The 23,744-nt window shown below is 48.6% G+C and overlaps 1 protein-coding gene across 2 annotated transcripts; it reads right to left on the bottom strand.

The window, feature by feature from the left end:
- Window positions 1-4,627: 4,627 nt before the first annotated feature.
- chrd (chordin) lies at window positions 4,628-22,917 on the bottom strand. 2 transcript variants are annotated; one of them, XM_076036830.1, is made up of 22 exons: window positions 22,477-22,616; window positions 21,409-21,555; window positions 20,158-20,261; window positions 19,754-19,880; window positions 18,224-18,376; window positions 17,903-18,020; window positions 17,342-17,429; window positions 16,306-16,447; window positions 15,942-16,079; window positions 15,437-15,519; window positions 13,212-13,359; window positions 11,170-11,276; window positions 10,339-10,618; window positions 9,761-10,002; window positions 9,569-9,682; window positions 8,568-8,759; window positions 8,385-8,478; window positions 8,198-8,254; window positions 7,913-8,016; window positions 7,423-7,686; window positions 6,556-6,649; window positions 4,628-6,195 (listed from the first exon to the last, which is right to left on the bottom strand). In XM_076036830.1, the coding sequence occupies exons 2-22, from the start codon at window positions 21,455-21,457 to the stop codon at window positions 6,119-6,121; spliced, it is 2,775 nt and encodes a 924-aa protein (XP_075892945.1). In that variant the 5' UTR covers window positions 21,458-21,555; window positions 22,477-22,616; the 3' UTR covers window positions 4,628-6,118. The 2 variants fall into 2 exon arrangements, with proteins under 2 accessions (XP_075892945.1, XP_075892944.1); XM_076036829.1 differs by lacking the exon at window positions 21,409-21,555 and having other exon boundaries at window positions 4,629-6,195; window positions 22,477-22,917.
- Window positions 22,918-23,744: the final 827 nt, after the last annotated feature.

Here is a 23,744-nt window from a genome sequence, read left to right as displayed (position 1 = left end):
GAGAGCATGAATGCTCCCTCGTCCCTGTGTCTGAAATAAAAGAACCAACGAGAAGTAATCGCAAGAAAAGACAGAATGAACTGAATTCAGTCAAACATCAGTGTTGTTGGGGTTACTCCATAAAAGCATTGCAACTACTGATTACTGATTACTCCTTGATAAAGTAATCTAATTACTCCTTTAACTGCTTTGTTTCATTAGTAATCAATTACGAATTACTAATTACTTTAGTTAAAAAAAGATTAAAAAAACAAAAAAAAAAACAGTTGCTCGGTGCTTTGGAATGAAAAGAAGTAGTTTAATTACAGTAGTTGTTTTCCCTAGTAATAGATTACTCGCCAACACTGTCCAAACATCCAGCTGTTTGTCAAGAACTGAGTTCCCATGTACATCCGGATTCAATGTAGCACTCTGATAAGCCCCACCATGGCATCGTGCAACACTGCTCCGGCCAACGCCTTGACTCAAAGTCCCAAGTGGTGGAGTCGCGGGCACATAATGCTAAACGACCTCACTGTTACCAAACGCCCAGGTTTCTCTTTGGTGTGCAATTCCCCCCCCCCAAAAAAACACTTCTCCAGCTGCCCCCAGCTGTTCACTGTGTCTGATCTTTTGTCAAGAAGCTTGCAAATGATTCTCTTCTCTCCTGCTGGATGGAGACACGAACTCATTTCCCCCGTCGTTCAACAACACAGGGCCAGTGCAGTCCCCAGGGATCCTGCATCTTGAATGGAATGAGGTTTTTCCATCGGAAAGAGGTTTTCCATTCGAGGTACAAGTCCGAGATCACCTTCTCGATCCAGAGTGCTGCCAGTTAAAGGCCCTTCATTGACACGACACGGCGGTCTGCCGCTGCCGAATCACAAGTTTGGTCGGCCAACACTGCCAGGCAATTCGATTAGACACGAGTCAATGCGTGAGCGCAGCTGCGATTTGATGTGAACCTCCGCTTGACAGGTGTCCTTATCGCTTATCGTGTGGAAACTAAAGCGTGATTTGTGGCCGCTGCGGTTTGATTGCTGGTGCCACCGCCGATCGCGTGATGTGGGGTTTTGTCATTTATCTCAGCCTCACGCCTGCCACTACGACATCACCAGGGGACGATGCTCAGCACGGCACGTTCCCTCGTGCGTCACATTGCTTAATTTTTACCAAAACAGGGGCAACAACAAAGTTGATGGGAAAAGTTGATGGCACTGCTTTCAAGTTACACAAAATAAAGGTTTTGTTAATCTGTCGGCTGTACGTTTCATCCGGCGCAAAAATATTTCTGAACTCATGTGGCTCCGCTTCCTCTTGATGAGTTTCACTCTTCTTGTGCCTTTGCAGACATGGCCAGTGGCAACGTGTTACACTTCTCTGTGCAGGAAGTTGGGTGTGGCTATCTGTTCCCCCGCCGCCACCCAACCCGCTCACCTGTTGCCACACGTAAATGTGAAAAAAGTGTTTCCATTACACTTTTGCGATACAGCTCTTTATCGACGCGTCCGAAAAACCACCTCATGAGAGCGCAACAAGCTTTAAGCGATATTTAGGTGCTGAATATCCAGTCGTCAGCTTCACCTCCTGCCTACTGTTCACAACGAGCTCATTCCTTCCACTTCCCTTGCTGGGTTTTGTCAGCAAAGGTTCCTGGTTTCTTATCTTTGCACATTGCCGGCTCACCTCATCCTCAGCTCAAGGTCCAACAAAGCATCAGTTTGCAGGAATCTAACACCCGCTCTTTTAGTGGGAGGCTGCAAACAGAAGGCTAAACATGAAGAATTCTTTCGAGTTCTGCAGCTGTGTTTGGCTCCGGACTACTGTTCCTGAGCCAACCGCAGCAGCGTGATGACAATATCGCTGCCCCCAGCGTCTCCAGGAAGTGACCACGCCAGTAATCGAAGCGAACGCATCGATCACTGCCGCCAGCGACGAAGTCCCCGAGCAGTCGTAACGCCGCAAGAAGCCCAAGGGGAAAAGGACGACTGGTGACACGTGCAGCTGCCGGAGAAGCCTGCCAGCAGCTGCACGTCACTCACCCGCGCTGCCGACGATGACACTCCTCAGTTGCAGTTGAAATACCTCAGAAACCCGCTGCCAACATGAATCTGCATCTCAAGGTGAGTTCAGGCGTGTTTGCCTTCTGCTGCCACCCCACATTAAGGCTGCGAGGTGGTGGAGATGGGAGACGTTTATTCCTCAGTTCGCTGCACTCCTGACTCTGCTGCACATTTTTAAATAGAGTGGTAATTCCCACACTGTCCTCTGACTGCAAACAGCTTGGCACAGTTGTCACAGAGAGTCTGAACAGAGAGAGAGAGAGCAGGGACGAGAGAAAACCAAACCAGACATATAGTCATACAGTCTTGTTTCATGAACGCGAGAAAAAGATGCTTGTCAGTGGACTGCAGTAATTTAATAATGTGCCTCAAATAGCTGCATCTTTGCCACGGACAGTAGTGGGCTGTCAGGGCCAGCTGGGCCTTCTCTGCTGCCATCAACATACCTGCATGAGAATTGTGAGCAAAAATCTGCAGTAATTCTTCAGAATTTCTAACACCCTCCCTCCAAGAAACCCTCAAAATGGAAGACTTGTGGGTTCCTACAATTATCATTTGTGTGTCGGTGCTACAGAAGAGGCTTACTGCGTTTATTTCTCAGTTACACAGCAATTTAAAAAGTGTCTAACGATCTCCAATATTCCCTGTCCTTAAATATAAATCATACAAACCCAAATAAGCACTCAATGATCCTGTAGTGCTGTGTGTGTATGCGCGTACACGCCCGCACAAGCGGTCTCCCACACCTCCTATTAACAGCAGAGGGCAGCAGTGATGAAATATTGATGAGCCTCCATTCTCTTTCTGTCTCCCTGCTGTGTAGAACCAGTTGGCCTCAGCACTGTGTGGGCTTTTAAACAATGCATTTTGACTTCCACCTTCTGTTCACTTGAAAGACCCACAAATCGTGCACATTTTCAGAGCTTTTGATTTTCCTCCTGGGCTTCGGAGGGAGCCGCCTTGCATGATTAATTGTCCAGAACACTCTACGGACTTCATTCAGAACAACAGCAGATTCAACCCTCTGTTTACAGCCTCCTGCAAAAAATTAAAAAAAAGTGATTTTTTTTTTTTGCTTCCTGTTAAATCCCAAAGCTTTGCTTCCGCATGCACGCTCAGGGAGTTTAATTGATCGGGAGATAATAAAACAACTTCATGATTAAGAAATTTCATGGCAAAGTAACACGATTAAAAATCGCTCAAGCCCAATAAAAACTCTAATATGTGGCTCACGCAGCTGATGACTGAATGTGACATGGGGGGACATGAAAGCTGTGAAGTTAATTTTATGCACTAGGGGACCCACAGTGTCTCCCGAGTCGTTACAAACTCATCATTACAGTTGTGTTCAAACGATGGAGTTTGCTCACAGAACCAGGGTTACAGCGTTTGTTTGTTTTTTTTTTCTCAAAGGCGTAAAAAGGAAATCTGGGGGGTTGTTTCGACGACCGTCGCTGATCTTTATCTTTGTCATCCAGTCACAGGAGGCATTGTGAGTGAGTTTTACGCTTGGCTCGGAATGCTTGACCTTTGACATTGCACCCGGTGCTGGCATCCTCCCGGCGGGCGTGGTGGTGATGATGGCTTTCCAATCTGCCTGTCGTTGCACCCACCCACAAAACACGGCTGCCCAACAAAATGCACCGCACACTGCACCACACAGCGCTTGTTCTGCGTCCCAAAGGTCAACAGGTGTCGGCAGCAGCAGCAGCAGCAGCAGCAGCAGCAGCAGCAGCAGCAGCAGCAGCAGCAGCAGCTCTGGCGACCAGCTGGATTTTTAGAGGGCACCATTGTTGTAATAATGCCTCATGACCAGTAGAGCGCAGTAGCATGTGTGTGTGTAGAAGTCTATGTGTTGTGTGTATTTGTGCATGAGTGTGCACGTGTGTGTGTGTGTGTGTGTGTGTGAGGGTGTGTGTGTAATGGAAAGAATTCTGCTTGCCCTTTGGCAATGTGTGTGTTCCTGATTCAGGAGTTTTTACATGTGTACATCTGTGAATATGTGTTTATGTTTCAGTCTGTCTGCGCCCTGCGTGTGCACGTACATGGCGAGGCATGTCAGGGGCAAATCACTGGCGAGAACATGTGGCCGGGGAGGACAAGAGCCCGGGGGTTGGAATGAGAGGAGGAGAAAGAGAAGAAGTGAAGGAAGAGAAAGAACGGGTTAAAGAAACAACGGTGTGACGCGTGGAGACGGTGAAGACAACAGGAGGAAGAATCAACACGAAATATCCAGGAGAGAGAAGAAACGGTGAAGAGGTGCTTAGAGAGAGGGAGGAGAGAGGAGAGAGAAGAAAAAACAGCTGAAAAACAAAAGTTTGAGCCGGAGAGATCTGGCAAGTCATCCTCCCACAATCACAGCGCCACATGTTCGGCATTGCGAGGGGAGGAAAAACAAAAATGACAAAGAGATGGAAAAAGGAAAAAAGGAACAAAGTGGAAATCTCAACACTCTATTGGGGGAAAATGGGGATTTTAGAGGGCCCAGTGGGCAACGTTCACAGTCATCCAATATCGTAAAGTGGAATGTGTGCGGAGTTGAATAAGGTCACCGAGACAAAAAAAAAAAAATAACGGTCATTTTTTTTCATTTGCAGTGGCATCTGTATTGACAGAAAGATCAGGTTATACAGAAGCATGTCATGAAAGCCATAAAACCAGTACTTTCTTAATAGAGGCATGTTTTTTTCCACACAGTCAGATGTGACTAAATCTCCCGGAATGTGCCTTTCACAGGGGGAATCACCACATAGCGACGACACGTACGGATTCTCAACAGTTTTATTTTGTCTCCACGCCATTCAATAAATACAAAAATACAAAACCGGCTTCGTTCTCTTAAGACAACACTGATAGAAAAAAAAAAAAAAAAAAAATTAGTTACTTAGAAACAGAGACGACCGAAGCTGAGAAGCGGAGAAGCCGCGAGTGCGACGGCAGCAGAAACAGCGCGGTGAAGTCGGTGCTCGTCATGCACAGTTTCTCTTCCAGTAGTGCGGTTCTGATCCTGACGCTGGTCGGACTCCAACTGAGAGAAAAATAATACAATCCCTTTTCTTCTTCTTCTTCTTCTTCAAAAAATATCATAACCAATAAAATTTGCAGAATGACTGGAGAGACATCAACCGTCATGTTTTCTTTGGTGTTGGCCAGACCCCCCCCCCCCCCCCCCCCCACCACCAACTTCTGCTGTTCTTCTCCAAACCCACTTTGCCACCCAAACGGTCTCACCGTCGCAGATTAGTTGACGTATTTACAGCAAAACACACGCAGACTACACACACGCACACACACACACACACACACACACGCACACACAAACACACACCAGCAGCCAGACAACCGCATTCAGACGCATACAAACTTGCATAGATTTTGGAAACACTTTCTTCCCCGTCCTGCCAACAGTAGCTGTGGCTGCGCTCCAGAGAATGAAGCTCCTCTGGTGGAGCCCAGCTTGTCCGATCTTGCCCCGGGTTGCCACTCAAGACGCGTCTGGACCGTCGGAAATGGAACCTCATCGATCGTCTGACCCATATTTGTACACCCAAACCTTTTTTAGATCCTTGGAGCGGAAGCAAGTGGAAGCAACAATATACATATATATGTAAATATATATATATATATATATTCATAGGTATAAAAGGAAAAGTCTGTCAGAAATGCAGGATGCAGAAGGCGGCAGGCAGGCGTGCAGAGGTCTGGTCGCTCCTCGTCGTAGCTTCATCCTTCCACTTTATGAGTCTCTTGAGAGGGAAAAACACCATGTCTGACTTTTCTTCTGTTCCTGCTCTTCTTCTGTGTTCATTACAATCCTGGAGCTGATAACAGGCGGGTGCGAGGTGAGGTGAGGTGAGGTTGGGTGAGGTAGGGAGAGGGGGGGGGGGGAAGGGTGGGAAGATGTTTGGGAGACCCAGTGTGCAGCTCTGGGTTTGGCTCCGTCGAAGACAGGATGGGGTAGAGGGAGGGTTTTTTTCTTGTTCTGTTTTCCTTTTTATTTTCCTTCGGAGGTTTGTTTGTGTTCGGCTCTTCCTCCTCCTCCTCCTGCTCCTCCTCCTCCTCCACCTCCTCGCAGATCAGTGTCTCCAGGTTCGCCTTTTGTCTGGGACTTTCATCGCCGCGTCGTCGTCCTCCTCCTCCTCCTCTGTGGAGTCTACGAGGAGCACAAACATCTATTTAGGACGTAATTGGCAGGATCTCAGGGGAGCCATTGATGTGGCTCCACGTTTGATACTGACATTAATTAAAAAGCCCCCGAAAACGGGCTGTAAATCACGGAGACAGCAAAAGGGCAGAGGGAGCGCGGGTACAGCGGCTTGGCTTACTGTAATCATTATTTAGATGGCTGATAATTCCGTGTTTCAACTTCACACATTGTCATTAAATTGCTGTTATGGTGCCGCGGAAACATTCCCTGTTGTCATTCGCTTTAGCCTCTCTGCTGCTTTTTCCGTGTGTGTGTGTGTGTGTGTGTGTGTGTGTGTGTGTATGTGTGTGTGTGTCCGTAGCTCACCTCCACAGTCAGGGCAGCACGCTCCCTCCTTGCGCTGGATGCTGCTGCAGGTCAGCACTGGACACTGTTTCCTCTGACACCTGGTCACGCCGTGCTGTGGGAGAAGAAGCGGAGGGAGAAAACGGGTCAGGCGCCTGGGGGGGTTTTGGCGGGAGTGCACGGCGCAGTGTGACACGGGAATGATCTCACGCGTCATTAAGATCACAAAGCCTCTCTCAGCACGTAGGCACATTTTAGGATGCGAGTTGGAAAAAGTATTTTTATGCTCTGAAAATGATTTTTTTTTTTTTTTTGTCACAAAAAAGTCTGAGTTGGCACAGAATCTGGCGCTGTGCTGAAAATGACGCATTCCTCATTCATTTTCAATGAGCTCCTTTCAATTCGGCTGCTACAGTTATGCTGAGCTGCTGTCCAAATATATATAGACTGACTCAACTCTCCGGTCGCGTTAGGTTGCAGCTGCTGGCCACGTCTTTCAGCAAATTTGTGAGAGCGAAAACGTGGCAAGGACGCACACAACTGCGCCCGTGAGGCAAGAGAGCGCTCAGCGCAGCTGGCTTAGCTGAGAAAAGCTACACTAGTGTGAAGGCGGAAGCGATGCTTAATGTTTCCGGAATTTCATTTAAAAAAAAAAAAAAGAAAAGAAAAGAAATAAATTGCAATACGATTTAAAAATATCTGGAGGATTCTAGTTGCAGATGAAATCAGTGTGTCACAGTTGGAAACTCTTCCTCTACTGATTGATGAACTAACCCTCAGCCAACCCCTCTGCCTCCCCCCCATTGATTCCCCAAGGCTCACATTTCACTCATATTTCCCAAACTTTCAACACAGGGAAATGGTTTCCCCGACAGCCCGGGCACTTACATCACACCAGCAGTTGATGCATTTCATTTCGCCCACCATGGGCACCCAGGGGTGCCAGTTGTCGCTGTTCTGGTAGTAGTTCTTGCCGAACTTGCAGTGCCTGGGTCCGTCTGCCTGCATCATGTCGCCGTGCTCCAGGCCGGGGGGAGTCTTCTCCTCCTCCGGACACTCTTTGCAGCAGTCGGAGGGGTGGCGCCTCACCGGGTGGCTGCACGTCAACACCGGGCACGTCACCTTCTCACAGTGAACCTCTCCAGAAGACCCCTGGAGATGGAAGACAGAATTATTTTTACAGGCTTAGAAAAAATAAGGTCCGGGTTCCTTTTTTTCCGCATTAATATTTGAAAAGTCTGGACAATCCCTGAGGTTGACTAATGAGAAATTTATTTTGCCTCATTCAAGCCTGGCGGAGAATAAATGACCCATTAAGAGGTTTTGTCGGGGGGGGAAATTCAACCAGATGTGAGCGGGGTTATTAATGTATATTTACCTTGCAAGTGCAGACGGCACATTTAATGTAACCAAAGGGGGGCACGAAGGGATGCCAGGTGGTTCCTGGAGCGTGCATCTTCTGGTCTCCTTCAAAGTAACAACCTGTGGGGGGTGGGGAGTGAAAGTCAGCGTTAAAACCGTGTCTCAGTAACCAGGAGAAGAGAGGCGACACTTGCAGGGGGTGAAAACATGTCGTGCGAGGCAGAATCGTTTGGAGAAAAACTCATAAAAAAGTCGAGAGAAGCCTGAAGGAGACAGAGAGAAGTCAGAACACGGAACCTACCCTCGAGATGTTCCTCCACCCTCTCTGGAGCTTTCATGTCTTTGGGCTCTTTCCTCTCTGAACAGGAAAAAGGAAATGGAGATACATAAATTGAATTACTTTTTCTTTTCTCCAAGTTCGCTGTGCGAAGCCTTTTTGGGAGTTGGGCCAAAAGCAGCAGCGAAGCTTCTGCCACGATGGATCTTACCGTCGCAGACCGGGCAGCACTGGCCCTCCGGCTGGATGGTGCGAGAGCAGGACAGGACCGGACAGATGACCGGGTCGCAGATCACAGTGCGTTTCTACGTGAGGGAAAAAAAAAAGGAAACAAAGACGTGAGGGAAGCTGCAGATTTAAACATCTCGTGCCTCTCGCGTTTTGTCGTTCGTACCTGGCAGCTGCAGGAGAAACACCTGTCGTAGTTGGGCGTCCAGCGGGAGCCGTGAGCGTGATGCTGGTTCTCGAAGAAGCAGGTGTGGGGGTCCTTCCTCAGCTCCTCGGGGTCCTTCGTCACCAGCTCCTCCACTTCCGGCTCCTCCACGTCAACCCTGGTCCCCGACTCGCAGTCGTTGGGCACGTGGACCTGGGAGTGGGGGAGGGGGAGGTGGAGAGGGAAGGTGAAGTGGGGAAAGACGGAAAAGAAAGAAGATTATTTTATTAATGTGGTTCGGCCTTGCGTTTGCACGTCCCGGCGTTTTCACTGAAACCGCACTTTTTCGAAAACGCACCTCAGGGTGGATAAGTCAGAAAGAAGTTCATGGTGGGTGCGTTTCCAAGAGAGAGTTTTCGAAAACGGGCGGCTTCAAAAAAAATCTGTCTCCGTGTAAACGGCCCCTAAGACGGAGGAAGAGTGTGAGTGCTGGGAGGCCACGCTGACTCCGCCCACCCTGGTGGCGAGCTGACTTGTTAATTGCTCCTTAATGGAGTGTTTTTGAGCTCCTGAGCAGATGGCTGTTTATGTTCGAGCCGTGTCCCATTAAAACAGCTGGACCTCTTGTTATGCCTGTGGGTGTGCGTGCGTGCGTGCGTGTGTTTGTGTGTGTGTGTGTGTGTGTGTGTGTGTGTGTGTGTGTGTGGCCCTGTGAACACCGAGTGAGCATCACACAGACACAAAACCACTTAGAGACTGTGTCCACATGTATGTGGGTGTTTTTCTTCTTTTCAAAGCTGGTTTGACGCAGTCCACACACAAACAGGCGACACTGTCACACCAACTGGAGCTTTGGGGAAAACTCTTTCAGGGAGGTTTTGTTGTTTGAGGAAATGTTTTTGTTTGCAACATTTGTTTACTGAACTTCATCTGCTAATGTGAAAGTGGATAAATTGTTTCAAGTTTCAACATTTCCAGCGGGACTGTTTGAACATGAGAGCTGCGCTTCTTCCGTGTCTTACCTGTCCTCTGATTTCTCCTCGCGGGTTCACCTTGGTGCTGACCTGGATGAAGGCCGTTCCCATGCTGAGGTGCTGCAGCAGCTCAGTGCTGATGTCCTTTAAAACTCCCTGAGCCTGGAGGATGAGGAGAAGGAAGATCAGAGGGTCTGAAGGCGCAGCGTCCTACCCGCCACACGGCCTACCGTGACCTACCTTGGAGCCGTAGAAGCCCGTCAGCAGCCTCTTGTGGGCAGCGCTGCTGTCGTCAATTTCTCCAATCTCGGCCAGCCCGTGGAGGTGCACGTTCACGGTGAGGTCGTCGGCTCTGCTCAGGCCCCCGATGATGATCTCGTAATGCAGGTGACACTGGCTGTCCACCGACACCCAGGCGTGGCCCGAGGCGCCCGTCCTCACCGGCGGAGACACAAACTGGCCGGCCAAAGGAACAGGCAGCTCTGGAAGGAGGAGAAGGAGGTCAGCGAGTGGACTTCAGGGGGACTGGAAACAGGAAATATGCCTTGTGCAAAGATGGCAGGCTTGTACGAGGTGGAACGCTGGGATATTTTGTTTAATGAAAATCCATTTGAAACTTTTTTTTCTTTGATATTGCGGGTCAAATGACGCACAGAAAAAGGTATTTGCAGGAGACTGTGGAAGTGCTCGCGTTTTATACTTAAAGGATTTAAGTTTTACACAACAATGGAAAGCCAACTATAGTGAGAAGTAAAAAAATAAATAACTAAAAATCTAAATCTAAGAATCTTTATTCCTTCTGATTCTTGAGTCCTCACCATGCCGGGGCGCCTCCAGTCCGTTGTAGAACAGGGCCTTGATTTGGCCCCTCAGCTCGCCGCCCTGGTTGTGCACGGTGGCCACGTTGATGAACAGCTCGTTCTGCAGCAGCATGTGGATGTGACGAGCCTCCAGGCGGCTCCATCTGCCCTGCGCCCGGCCCGCCACCTTGTCGAACTCCGGCGTCAGGTCGTACAGCACGGAGCGCTTGTTCCGCCGCCGCGGCTTCAGCTCGATGGTGAGGCCCACAAAGTCGCTGGTGAGACCTGCGACCTGCACCTGGTGGAGGAGGAGAGCGAGGGAGGAGACTTTTAAATTTGCTTCGCAGTAGGAAATCAGGTTTTTTTTTAGAGGCAAATTCACATTTATTTTCTTTTTACTGGCAGAACAAGACATTGTAACTACCGTGTAAGTACCAGTTCAAAAACTCTGGATGAAACAGAATGTCAGTGAATAAAATTTATCAATATTTTTACTTGGGCAAAAATTGCAGTAAAACGATTCAGATTCAAATTGTTTTTGTTATTCTAGCGGTTCTTCTGGTCTCGCATCAGCTTGATTTGATGCAAATTAGAAGGGAAGGCGACCCTGGGAATTAACTAAGATTAAAACACACGTTCCTTTAAGGTTCACTTGTTTGCAGAGGAAACTCCATAAAACCTACTTTTACTAACTTGTCTTTATACTCTTCTCTTTCTAATTACGCTCCACCGCCATGCGGGCACCGGATTAGTCAGCGACTGCCAGGTTTCAGTTCCAGCTCCGCCATCCGGACTCGTCTGCTAGTCGGTGCGTTTTAATCTCCGATGCGCTACATTTAAAATCCGTACCTGGTAGTCCAGCGTGCCGTTGTCGTGGAGGTTGAAGATCGCTGATCCCACTCCTCCCGTCTTCCCCGGACTCAACGCGTCCCCGCTGGACATCACGCTCTGGATTGCTGTTCACAAAAACAACAACAACAACAACGAAAAAACACTTTACTTCCATCCTCCTTCCACACAACCATCGTATCCTCCCTTGGAGGTTTACAAGTCTGGCTCTACAGCAGCCAGACTGACAGCTTTCGTGATGAGGCGATCGCTTCCTGCCGTGTCAAAGGAGGAGAGCGGAGCTACGTTGCAGCACAAGCTGCAACCACACACGAAGGCGACACATGGCCACAGCGTCAGCAGCATTCACCATGAAAGAATCATTCAGTGGACAGATTCAATTGGCCTGCTCATCAAGACCGAGTCCGCCTGCTCTTGTAATTTGTGTGCTTGAACGCGGGCCAAAAATACACATGGTGGCACACACACACACACACACACGCACACACGCACACCCAAGGTTAAGCCTCAGAATGAGGTAAGGCTGGTTGAATGCGGCAGAGGGCTTAGAAGGATTGAACAGAGAGGACAGGAGGGAATGAGTAAGAGAGAAGGATGATGAGAAAAGTACAGAGAGACGTTTAGAAAACGACACGGAGACAGAAGAAGGAAAAAAAGAAGAAGCCGGAGAGGAGGGACGATGACGGCAGAGGTGGGACACGAGGGGGAGAGAAGTGGGGGGAGGAGGGTTTCAGAGGAGAATGTCGGCTCTGGATTTTTCACACATAACGTCAAAGCTGTTAATCACAGCGCTGGAACAGCGGCAGCACGGAGAGACGGGTCCAAGCAGACTGTGACCTTGGCAGTGCAACTCTGTAATGTGTTGCGGAGGAAAAGAGGTCGGAATAGAAAATGCCTTTCAAAGCAGCAGGCGACCTCCCGTTGAAGGATTGTGCTGAGACGCCTTGGAGGTTCCAAGAACCTCAGTTCCTGCTTCCACGGCCACCTAGTCAGTTGCAGCACTAAAAACGTGTCTGTGAGATGTGATGATTGGATGTGGCTGTGGTGGTTGGTCTTCTGAAGCTTCCCATCCAAAGCCCTCAAGTAGGAAAACAACTATCATGATCAAAAGTTGAGCCCTCAAACCCACAGAGGGGCCATCAGATCGAGTCTTGCACGTTGTTTCATTTGAGTCGCTTTAGAAGTAAGAAAAAAAAAAACCCTGACGGGTTTATACCCAATTTCAGGGACGCCCCAGTGCACACTCACCACACATCTTGGAGGCCAAGCCTTTGTGAAAAGCCAAACAGAATATTTCACGGTGGGTGAGGGGAAATGGTGCGGATTAAGACTCACTTCTAGCGTTTGGAAGTGGTTTGGTTCCTACCCGTCGGACGCAATTACATGCTATCTATACATTTGGACAGGAGACAACCAACTTTCAACCGTCCATAATGGAAAACATCTTGGACGGCAAACTAATAGTTACCTTAAAAAAGGCATTCGGGGCCAAACAGAGTTAAGACAACATGAGGTTCAAAGACAATGTTCCCTCGAGCAGGAAAACGGAATCAGAGTTATCAGTATCAGAGTTGCTATTCAAGGGCACTTTTTTATATTTCTTGCAGGTAAATAAATGATGACCACTGAGAGAAGGAGGTCGGTTTTGACCGCATTGTGAAATCTCTTTGTAAAAGGAGCTTCTGTCTCCTTCTCTTTCTGTCTCCAGCAACCATAAACAGGAAGACGTGCGCATGCACACACACACACACACACACACACACACAGGTCTGGTCTTCGTGCCACTCAATTCAACAAAGGGACCGGTAAACACTGTTCCGCCCCGGGGTGATAAGAGTTGAAAGGATGTGGACAAACAGAAGGTATTTATAGAGGGAAAATGAGGCAAAGAGCCACACATGGAGGAGCCCCAACCAAGTGCAAGAAAAACACACATTCCCAGCGACACCTCGTGTCTGATGCCTCAGCAGTGTTTCGTAATACTGGAAAGGGAAAGATGGACGGAGGGAAAATGGGCCTTATGTTTCTGCTGTCACACTTACTGTCGCATGACTTCCTGCCGGTGATGAAGCCTGAGATCCTCTGGGGCTCCTGGCCCTCCGTCTCCACGGCGATCTCCAGCTGACCGCGGGACAACCAAAACAGTTCCCGGCTATTCAGGTCCGTCAGCACCTCGGCGAAGTCTGGATCCTGCACAGGTTGAAGCGGATAAACAATGAGCGAAATCACTCCGCAAACAAATTCCTCTGTGATGGTGAAGAAAAAGTCACTTCGAGTCATTAAGGTCTCGCTGGCATGTTAGACACAACACGAATGAATGGCGGCTAGCAGGGGTGGAGGAGCCTCGAAATGTTTCCCCGTGAAAACCTCCAGTTTATACCAAACAAAGATGAGATGAGGAAAAACAAATCCCGCTGCAGTAAAAATCTCAACGTTAGTCTGGCAATCACGACGGCACCGCCGAGTCCGAAAAGACCGACACAAACGGTTGTGTTACTCCAAAACATTTGACATCACCGCAGGAAAGGGGCGAACGTGGAAAAGCCGAGGCGACAACACGGCGGTCTCGTGTTGCGAGAGGTTCCGCTTCTGGGAGAGCAGAGCAGAGCGGAGCGCGGGAAGGGGTGCGAGTCGGTCAGCACGTCAAGAAATGTGTTATTAATCGGGCAGATGTACGAGCCCGTTGAAGAAATGTTACTTTTATGACCTGGGGCCTCAGTTCAGGATAAATACACAAGTACCATAAATCCCTCGCAGCCAGGAGCCAAAAGAGAGCGGGACCAGCGCCGGAGCTGGACAGTGGGACGGTGACTTACAATGTGGAAAGTGAACGGGTGGAATCGGATCGACGCGGTCTGGGAACCGCAGCGCCTATAATGGGCTCTGGTGTAAATCAGGCAGGGCAATAACACTGTCAGGATTACCTAAAGGCTATAAAAAGGGGGGCTTTGCACATTTTAACACTAATACCGATATGGTCCACGGACGCTTGATTGAAAATGTAAAGTTTACAGTTTGTTTATGCACCTGATGGACACATTTTCTAATACACGCGACAGTTCTTGAGTTTCACAGACAGGTAAAAAATGCCACCCAATGTGTTTGCCTTGATTGTTGCCTTGTGTAAAACGTTTCAAAACGCTAAAGGATGTAACAAGAAACGTTATCATAACATTATTACACCCCTGCCTCAGAGGCCACGGTGAAACACTGCGTTAAAGTTACGTTTTCAATCCAAACTGGACAGCCGAGACTTCCGGCCACTCGAATGACAACACACCAACGGTATGTTGACCTGTAATATCTTTCTTAATCCAATGCACACTGGAGCCTGTGGCTGCAATAGCTCCTCGTCGGGTGCAAATCTCTCTGGCTGTGAAACTCTGCAACTGTTATGTGGATCAGAGAATGTATAAAAACGGAGCTGATTAGCAACTGGCTGGAATTTCTACCGTGGGCAGACAAACAAAAAACAAACATCTGCAGTTTGGCCGCATGTGTCGGCTTGTTGGCGGTGGAGGGCGGGGGGGGTGTTCAGCCACGACCCCAAGGACGCGCCATGGGGTCACGCGGCCCGTCGCCCAGCCAAAAACGTTTCGCATTTTTCACGGACGGCCTCTCAAGCTGCCGCTAAGCTCGAGCAGAGGCGCATCAGGCCCTTCGCACAGTTCCTGGCAGAATTCAAAACAGACCCTGCTTTCATCACTCCTTCCCTCCTTCCCTCCTTCCCTCCGTCCCTCCCTCCCTCCATCCATCCATTCATCTCAGCCCACAGACCACTAACCACTCACATGTGTGAGGAGCGTGTGCACAGTCCACCGTCTGCGCTCCCCTCACCCACCCGCCCGCCGCCCCGCTCATCCTAAGAGCTCTTCCAACTTTACCCCCTTTTTGTCTTGTTTGCCCCGAGATACGCTGGTCTCTCCCGCTGCGGCGCCCCCGAGCGGTCATCAGCCATTGTGGCGGCGGCAGCGGCAGCAACGCCGTTAGGATGTGGCGGGGAAACCACATCCGCCTCCGAGCGGTGCGGGCAGCGGCGGGGGAAAGGAGCCGCACTGCCGAAAAACACTCCTCCAGTTTTTCCACATGATCCATCCACTGTCCCTGATTGCACTTTTCCCTCAAGGCCTCCCACCAACACACAGCAGCGATACTTTGCAAAGTGCTGAGGGAGTGCGGCACTTTGGAACAGTCGGGGGCATTCGAAAACGAGATGAAACAAAAAAATAATGATGATGACAGCAGGCAGGGTTGAAGTGTTACTCACATGAGAGGTGATGTTGGCTCGGATCTCCCTCAGAGGGTGCTGGCGGTACATGAGCTGGACTTTGATGGGCACCACAACGGGTTCTGGGAAGAGACATGGATGGTTTTTCTGTTCATTTCTATCGCACAGGGCAGAAATTACATTTCTTGCATGGCTTTGGTGATTTATTTATTTTAGCTATTTAAAGGTCCCAAGTCATGCAAAAGTTTATCCCACTAGCCTTCCCTTCGGTACTTCTCCTTACTTATTTTATAAAGTGTCTGCCAAAAAAATGACACCCCACTGTTTACATCTCCTTCCAAACATATTAGAGTTCAGGAAAACACCAGTTTAAGCGTTCAAGTTTTTAATGCAGGCTGTAAACAGAGGGCTATTCTTTTTTTTCTCTCCTGGAGATGGACTGAGTTTTTTCTGATGTTTCATCCTGTGAGGCTGCTCTGCTGGAGACCTTTAAACCTTTTTTAAGATCCAAGCCAGATCCAAGTTTGCACTGCGCCCTCCTCACCTTTGCCACTGTGTCGGATGAGACCCTGCAGGATGAGGATGAAGTGGAGGTTGCTCTCCGTGTCGCTCAGCGTCAGCATGGCGATGCCCCCCATGCCTGAGTTCTCCTCCTCCGAAGTCAGCGTCGAGCTGAACGTCTCTGCGGTACAAAGAGAGGGGGGGGACATTACCATATTGAGTCTCTGCATTCTCCTCACGCGCCTCTCCAAACAAACTTTAATCCATGCGGGATTTGCGAAGATGACACGAGAATGATGCAGACTCGCGAGCGATTCGTAAATATTGACTTTCTCGTCACAAGCACAAGCGCGGCGGTCTCCTGGCGGCAGGCGCGACATGGCGAGTCGCGTCGCAGCCAATCTTACCGGCAAACAGAGCTCGGTGTTTGATGATCTTCCCCTCCACGTCCTCTCGTCTGCTCGTCGACGTGGACATGCCGAGGCGCATCTGCTCGCTCTGCAGCTGTCGCAGTAGAAGCTTCGGCAGGTTCTTCCATACGCCACAGATCTAGACACACACATATGAGAAAGCACACACATAGGTAAGCTGCATTACACTTCTCCTGAACTCCAGAGATCCTCCTTCAAAAAAAAAAAAAAAACATCCTCTGACTCGGGGGAAACCGTGCCAGAGAAGAGACACACAGATAAACAGACATCCAGCACAGACAATGCGCAACATCTGCTGAACACATCAAAACCATGCGATTGTGCTCTAAAAAGCCCCCGAGGGGCTGCAGAACCCTCAGCACAAAACCTCTCTGAGAGGCAAAGGAAGAGACGTGGCAGCGCGCCGGCACCTCATGGCTCTCAGTTCAGAGGTAATCTCCGTTTCAATTAGCGATACTCTCAGTCCCTCTGTCAGCCAGTGATGTAACGTGTGAAATATCCCTTCTCGCAAAAGCTAAAGTCAAGCAAACACCCACCACCCCCCCTTCTCCATTTCTTTTTTTGCACTGGATGTTTTCTCCAAGGTCCTCTGGACATCTATCTGAAAAATAATAATAGGCCAATTTGTGAGACCCATATTTACGGGGCTCCCTACTGACTTCGAATTTGGAGCCTGAAATAGAATGAGGAGATGTGTGTATCTTGGCAATAAACAAGGGTCTGAGTGTTTGAGCAGGGCTTGCGTGCGGGCTCCATTACACCAAAGTATCGGCTAACTGATTTATCAGGCTAATATTGTCCCGTTTTTTAAAACGCAGCGGAGGAGACCCCTGACCCCCTCAGCCGGGTTCTTCCCCCGCGCTAAGCGAGAGTGTCTGTTTGTGTTTACCGCGGTCAGACCGATTTAGCGAGGTTTACAGAGAGGAAATAAAGCAGAGGAAGCCACGCGGAGAAAACATTCTTTTATCCGCCTCCTTTGAGGTTACGCAGAGATTTTTCGTATTCATCTCACCATGTCGGATTGCCCTTTAGGGACTCGGTACTCAAACGCAGTTGCTCCGTCGGAGTCCAGGAAGGTTATTCTGTTGGGACGGTCCATTCTGCCAGGGACAAGAAAAGAAAGAAAAGAAAGAAAAGAAAGAAAAATGAATGAATAAATAAACATGATGTAATTCTTCAAGGGTTTGTGTTGCATGTTTCAGTCCGAGACTGAGACAGCGAGCCAAATCAGATCCAAGCCAGACCAGAACTGTCCTGAATAAGGTGACAGAGTGTCTTGTTATAGCATTTTTTTTTGCTTTAATGCATAGTTTTTGCAATGCAATTTATGGTTTAATCTGGTTTTATTTGCATATCCTAAAACTCAATGACTGAACTTTGCAACTTCTTAACAGTTAGACTTCTTCCCTTTTTTTAAAAAAAAAAAAAAAAAATATATATATATATATATATATATATATATATAATATAATTGTCACAATATTTTTTGTGACTCCACTGAGGCTGACTAATGAAAGAAGATAATGTTTTAGGAGAGAGGACCTGTTTTAGTGTGACAGACTGTGTGTCATACCTCTGGTACGTGATGGAGAAGGCCAGGCTGGTCCTGGTCAGGGAGAAGCGAGCTCTGGCCACACCGCTGGAGCTGGGCAGCCACGAGTCCGTCACACCCGTCAGCACGGCTACAAAGTCTGCAGATGGAGAGAGTGTTTTTTGTCAGCGCAAAGCATTCTTTCATTGGAGCTCTCAGCACATTTGCCCACGCACACTCAAACCTTTTCCGCAGAGCGCAGAGGTATGATGTCGGTTATATATGATATGACTCTGCTGGCTTTTTATGCAGGCCAGGACTGGCGGGCTTGTGTTCTGCTCCAGGCACAGGCCTCCTACTCACCGGTTCGGCTCTCCCCGGAGCCCACCTCCTCCGAGCTCAGGTAGGATCGGTCGTTGTAAGATTTGTGGAGGTCGTCCTCCTTCTCTCTGCCTTTCTCCAGGAAGTACTCATAGCTGTCCAGCACAGGGTCCGTCTGGATTCTGTCAGCCGCACCTGCAGGGAGAATCACCGCCGTGGTATTAAAGTTTTATGCAGACATGCTGTCACTTTAAGAGGCTGTTGATGTTGGTTGTGGTTATTTATTTTTTTTCACAATCTTTCGAATGTTTGGTTTTTATCATCCTCAACTGGATGTGTAAGAAGTTGTAATTTTCCACTTTCCCCATTATATTTTAATTAAAACAGTCCCCCCCCCCCTCCCCCCGGACTGTCTTGCACCACAGGCTTGGTGAAGGCTGAAGGCAGCAGAACATTCTCCCCGTCTTTGTCACTTCCTGTCACCCGTTCTCACTCTTTCAGCCAGTATTACTAATCAGTGTCGTGCTTTGCAGCTTCAGACTCAAAGCAAACTTGGAAGCGGTTCTGGCATGCGCTCCCCGGCGAGGGCCGCTTTACAAAAACTGTAATGCTTCCCGCTTTCATGCTCTGAACCAAAACGGCTGCACGCACGCAAAACACGCCTGTGTGTCATAAAACAGGGCCCATGTGGTCAGATACGACCTCACTGATATGATAACAAGGAATAAAAAACACACACACACACACTGGGCCTGAATCACCTCCACTTTACGTCTCTGAGTCAGTTTCCAGGGGAAATTAGTTCGACTGCAGTCTGCTTTTTGTCCTGGTGTCACACACACGCGCGCGCGCGCACACACACACAAATCTCAAATCTCATCATTCTTCTCACACTCTCTCACTCTTCTGCACCAGGACTTTCTGGGTAATGTCATTCTCACGTCCACCAACTTATCACTTATTCTCGATCCCCCAGGTGCTACAAACTGTGCACACCAACGTATATGCTATGCATACACGGGCACATTCACGCACACCCACACCCACACACACACACACACACACACACACACACTTTTATAAACAAACTTTCTACTTTGGTTCCAAAGCTAAGACAAACACACTCGACCTACAACTTGACCACAACACACACACACATACACACACACACAAGCAGAGCAGTGTTGCCGCCGCAGCGCTTTACTTTTACTTTCCATTGCCTTACCAGGCACACGGCATAGAAAAACACCAAACTGCAGGAGAACAGCACGGCGTGGAGACCAACGCAGTGCGTGTCTGTGTGTGTGTTTGCAGGCAGTGGCGGCTCTAATTCTCTTATAAGGTGCAATTGTGTGCCCTGCCTGCAGCACGGAGGCGAGCGGCAATGTGCAAACGAGGCTAAATTGGCTGCTACTCGTGTCGAGAAAATGTGCAACTGTTGCAGCTGACTGGAAAATGGACTGAGCCTCTCGGAGCGGTTAACCAGGTGACCTGTACGCTTCGCTCGCAGCTCTATGCTGTTTTTTTTCCTCAGCCGATTGAACAGTGACGGTCCTGAGCCCTGAAGCTTACCTTTGGGGCAGGTCCTGCAGCAGTGGCCCGGCAACAGCACGGGGCTGTCGCACTCGGGCTGAGGACAGTCCTGTTTGATGTTCTTGCAGTTGACCTTCCCGAACACTTTGCCACGGCGTCCCTTTTGCTGCCAAACGGGAGGAGAAAAAGGCAACAGCGACTGTAGAATCAGACAGGTCTTTTCTCCACGGCCTCCATAGAAACGCTGATAGATTCCAGCTTTTCTTGGCTGTTTGTGTACAGTATAGTGCAGGCATGGGCAAACTATGGCCCGGGGGCCATTTGCTAAGCTTTTTAATCCAGCCTGCTGAACTTTTAAGAGCATTATCTCAGCATTATTTAAGGGTTAATTAATAAGTTCCTTCCACATTTTCCATTGCGAAATTTAGGTTCTTGATACTTACAGGTTCGCAGTAGCACTGGACGCAGTGCATGACACCGAAGGGTTCTCCCAGATCTGGGTGCCATGTGTCCTCCAGAGAGTAAAACCGACCTCCAAATGCACATCCTGTGAAAAAACAAAACAAAACTTCTAAATACACACGGCTGTGTTTCCAGGGTGAAGACCAGGCAGGTACCGTCACAATCTTTACAAATGAGCGGCTGCCTATATCAAGCCACATACAAGAGACTTTTATGCCAGAGGTTGCAGACTGAGGCAGGTTTTATGATGTTTGTCTTGCGTTTTAATTGCAAGCTGACAAACGCGCGCCCATTTTCAGATTTGACAACAAATAAACCCCGCAGAGCTCGCTGCCCCGGCATGTCGGAGGCAACTGAAACTCCCCTTGAGCCGCGTGTGAGTTTTGGGAACTGAGCTTCCACTCTGTCCAGATAAATGATGAGCGAGCCGACGCGAGGGACTTGCAACCGTCCAGCTAAATAAAAAGAAAACTCTTCCAGGGAATGTACACGATTGTGAGCCAAAGGTAGTTTTTTTTTTTCTTTTAAACAAAGACTTTTTAGTCATTTGATTCGTTTTAAAAGCCTGTCATCAAAAGAAACATAAGCAATGGGGTGTTTAATTAAGTGCGAAGTACCTCCAGTTTACAATGAACTCGGGCTGTGTGTATCTGAGGACTATCGCTGGCGACGCCGTAAATATTCTTGATGGTTTGTTTTTGTTTAATCTAATTTGCCTGATTGCAACCACATTAGACTTGCCAGTAACAAAATACAAATGTACTCTGATAAAAAGAAAAATGACAAAGACTTAAAAAACACCTGGTTGGGCCAATTTCAGATCAAATTGATGCAATTGATAACTTTAAAAAAAAAAAAAATAGATGTCAGAAAACAGCTCAGTTAGTCCATAGTTTTAAGGGAGAAGTGCTCAGTTTCAGTTCCCTCCTTTGATTTGTTTGACTGGAACTGTGCTGACAAAGGCAGCACTGAGAGGGTAAAACAAACACCAAGTTGTGACATCACAAAGGGCTGATTTCCAGAGCTGTGCCTTGGCACGGCTTGTGCAAGAAGTGGAGCCCCCTCAGAGGAAAGTGAATGCAAAGTGAAGTTTGCAACTATGGCGCCTTGATGTGTGACGTTTGCACAGACAGACGGACAACCAGTCGGTCGGACAGACAGGCTGGCGGTTCAGAGACTGTTACTCATGCTGTTTGGTGGAAAAGGAGAAAACATTTTTGGGATGGGAATACCTTGCAATCTCATTCTCCTCTCACCACCACGTTCCCCCTGTTCTCCCATGTTGACTGAAAGCCTTGTGACCAAGCCACATCACTTTCATTCGACCATTAGAGTGGCTGCAAATTCCCCCAAAACTACCACCACCACTACCACCAGTCCTGTTCAGAGGAGAAAAAGCTGTGAAGCCGCCTGCCACTGCTGTCGCCGAGCACATAAATCAACTCGCAGTTGGTCCTCGTAATGGAAAAGCCGATTGATTACAAACCTCGGCGACGGCAGACTGAGACGCTTCTTTTTTATTTTTTTTATTTTTTTTATAATTTTTTTCCCCCCCCTAAAACTTGGTTTTTTGGCCCCGCGGCGCTTTTTTGAAGCTCCACGGTAGTTACCTTCCGACGACCGCAGAGGGTTTTGAGCGCAGGGACTTTCACACACATGAATCAAAAGGCATCCACTGCGGTTATGACTCAGATGTTTAGAGGAACGCTTCAGGGAAAGCTGGAAAGAAGAAAAAAAAAAAAAAGAAAAAAAATAGAGGCGAACGAGCGTCGAGTGTCACAACCCCTTTTGGAGCCACGCATACAGGGCGCGAAAGAGTTTTATTGGGCTCGAGTTCGGGTCACAACCTGGCTGGGCCCCGTCCGGCCGGCACCCGAACACCGACCGAACTCTGACCAAGAAAATAGCAGGACGAGGGGGAGGGGGGGGTATAAGAATCTTAATGATACTTTCACGACATCTAGGTCACGTTCGACGTGCCAGCTGGCACCGCGCGCACTGCAATTGGGCTTAATTGTAATATCGAGTTTCAGTCGCTTATTTATTTATTTTTATAAGGTCTTTTATTGGATTATCTGCGGCTCGCTGCTGTCCTCCTCGGTGCGAATCTTCAAGAAAGGAGCGTTAAAAGAACCCGCTTTTTAATACATTTTAATTCTTAAATTTGAAAGTTTGACGGAAGAGAAAAGTGGACTGACTCAAACACGTACCATGTCACAATTCTCCACCAAAGACCAGGTATATGGTCATATATTTAAAAGGGTGCCGGTGTGACGTTATCGTGTATTTTCTCTGCTTACCTGACAGGCCTTTGGAGGGCAGCGGTTCTCTCTCCGACTGGATGGGCAGCGCGGGAGACTTGAGTCGCGAGGCCGCGTCGGCGTGCAGCCACGCGCAGCTCAGCACGCACAGGACGGCACGGAGTGCGCGAGGAGCCAGCATCCCCAAAACCTCGCTCCGGTCTTTTTTATTATTATTATTTTTATTCCTCCGTCTCTTCCGACAACTGTGCGAAAAGAAAAGAAAAAAACAAAAATACCGTCCCGCCTTATTACATCCACGTTTTTCCGCGCTGAGAAGTCTGGAAAGTCTTCTTTCCTTCTTCTTTTTTTTTTTTTTTTCTCTCCCGACTCTCTTTCCTCTCCACGAAATGATGAATTCTCAAAAAAGAAAAATGATCCGAGTGCTCTCAGTCCGAGCAGAGGTTGCTCTTCTGTCTCAGCCGTGGCCCCTCTGTTTTATAGAGCCGCTTCCCCTGACAGCTTAAAGCAGCCACCGGCTGGGGGGAGGAGGAGGGGGAGGGGGAGGGAGTGATGATGAGTGGGATGGATGATGGGAGGGGGGAGGAGTGCAAGGGTGGGGGGTGGGGGGGGCGGAGAGAGACGATGATGGGGAGGAGAAAATCGGCGCTCTGATCAATTCACAAAAACACTCAAGAGTATGAAACTGTGCGGTTGCGTGTCTCAGACCACCACCTGCTGCATTATGACGAATAAAACACGAGTTCACAGCTCGAAATGAAGAGGGAATGGTCTGAAAAAGCCCCCCCCCCCACCCCCTTCACCCCTTTGTTAATCAAAAGCAATAGTCCACATTAAAGCCCTGAAGTCTTTGATTAAGCAGCCACCCCTTTTTTTTTTGCTCTTATTCTGATGCCAAGAGTGCACATGGTGTACCAGCTCAAACTGAGTTCTTCAACTGAGTAGTAAAATGAGTAAGAACATCTGACTGTTATTTCTATTGGAATTATTTCATAAGGAGAAAAAAAAAAGTGCCGTCAATTGAAATAAGTTTTTAATTTTCTGAAGTTTTAGTCGACATTCATTTTCCCTCGGAGGTCGTGTTCTCGTCCCTCCTCTCAGATGTGTGAATCTCAGTTCTCTCCCTGGAAGCCCACCCGCCTGACCGCCTGCCTGCCGTCGCAGCTCCCACACGAAACCTCGCAGCCTGCGGTTATTATTTAGATAGGGCCACTCGGCCACCAAATGCTCCTTTCAATTTCCTCATTGTCTGACGGCAGCCGTGTGGATTTACGGTATTTGTGCTTGCGAATCTCACACGCCGCAGC

Source organism: Nelusetta ayraudi, unplaced genomic scaffold (assembly GCF_046127955.1).
Source record: "Nelusetta ayraudi isolate G7.1 ecotype Tasmania unplaced genomic scaffold, CSIRO-AGI_Nayr_v1 ptg000048l, whole genome shotgun sequence".
In the NCBI taxonomy this organism is placed as follows: domain Eukaryota; kingdom Metazoa; phylum Chordata; class Actinopteri; order Tetraodontiformes; family Monacanthidae; genus Nelusetta; species Nelusetta ayraudi.
Note: the sequence above shows the minus strand (reverse complement) of the source record. Positions and strands in the feature narration are given on the sequence as shown.

What these genes read in the sequence shown, in the direction of transcription:
- chrd (XM_076036829.1), bottom strand. Translation starts at nt 22,618, where the DNA reads ATGCTGGCTCCTCGCGCACTCCGTGCCGTCCTGTGCGTGCTGAGCTGC. An exon ending in GCCCTCCAAAGGCCTGTCAG is followed by an intron (nt 20,262 to 22,476) that starts GTAAGCAGAGAA and finishes GTTTTTTCACAG; the next exon opens with GATGTGCATTTGGAGGTCGG. An exon ending in GGTGGAGGAACATCTCGAGG is followed by an intron (nt 8,017 to 8,197) that starts GTAGGTTCCGTG and finishes CACCCCCCACAG; the next exon opens with GTTGTTACTTTGAAGGAGAC.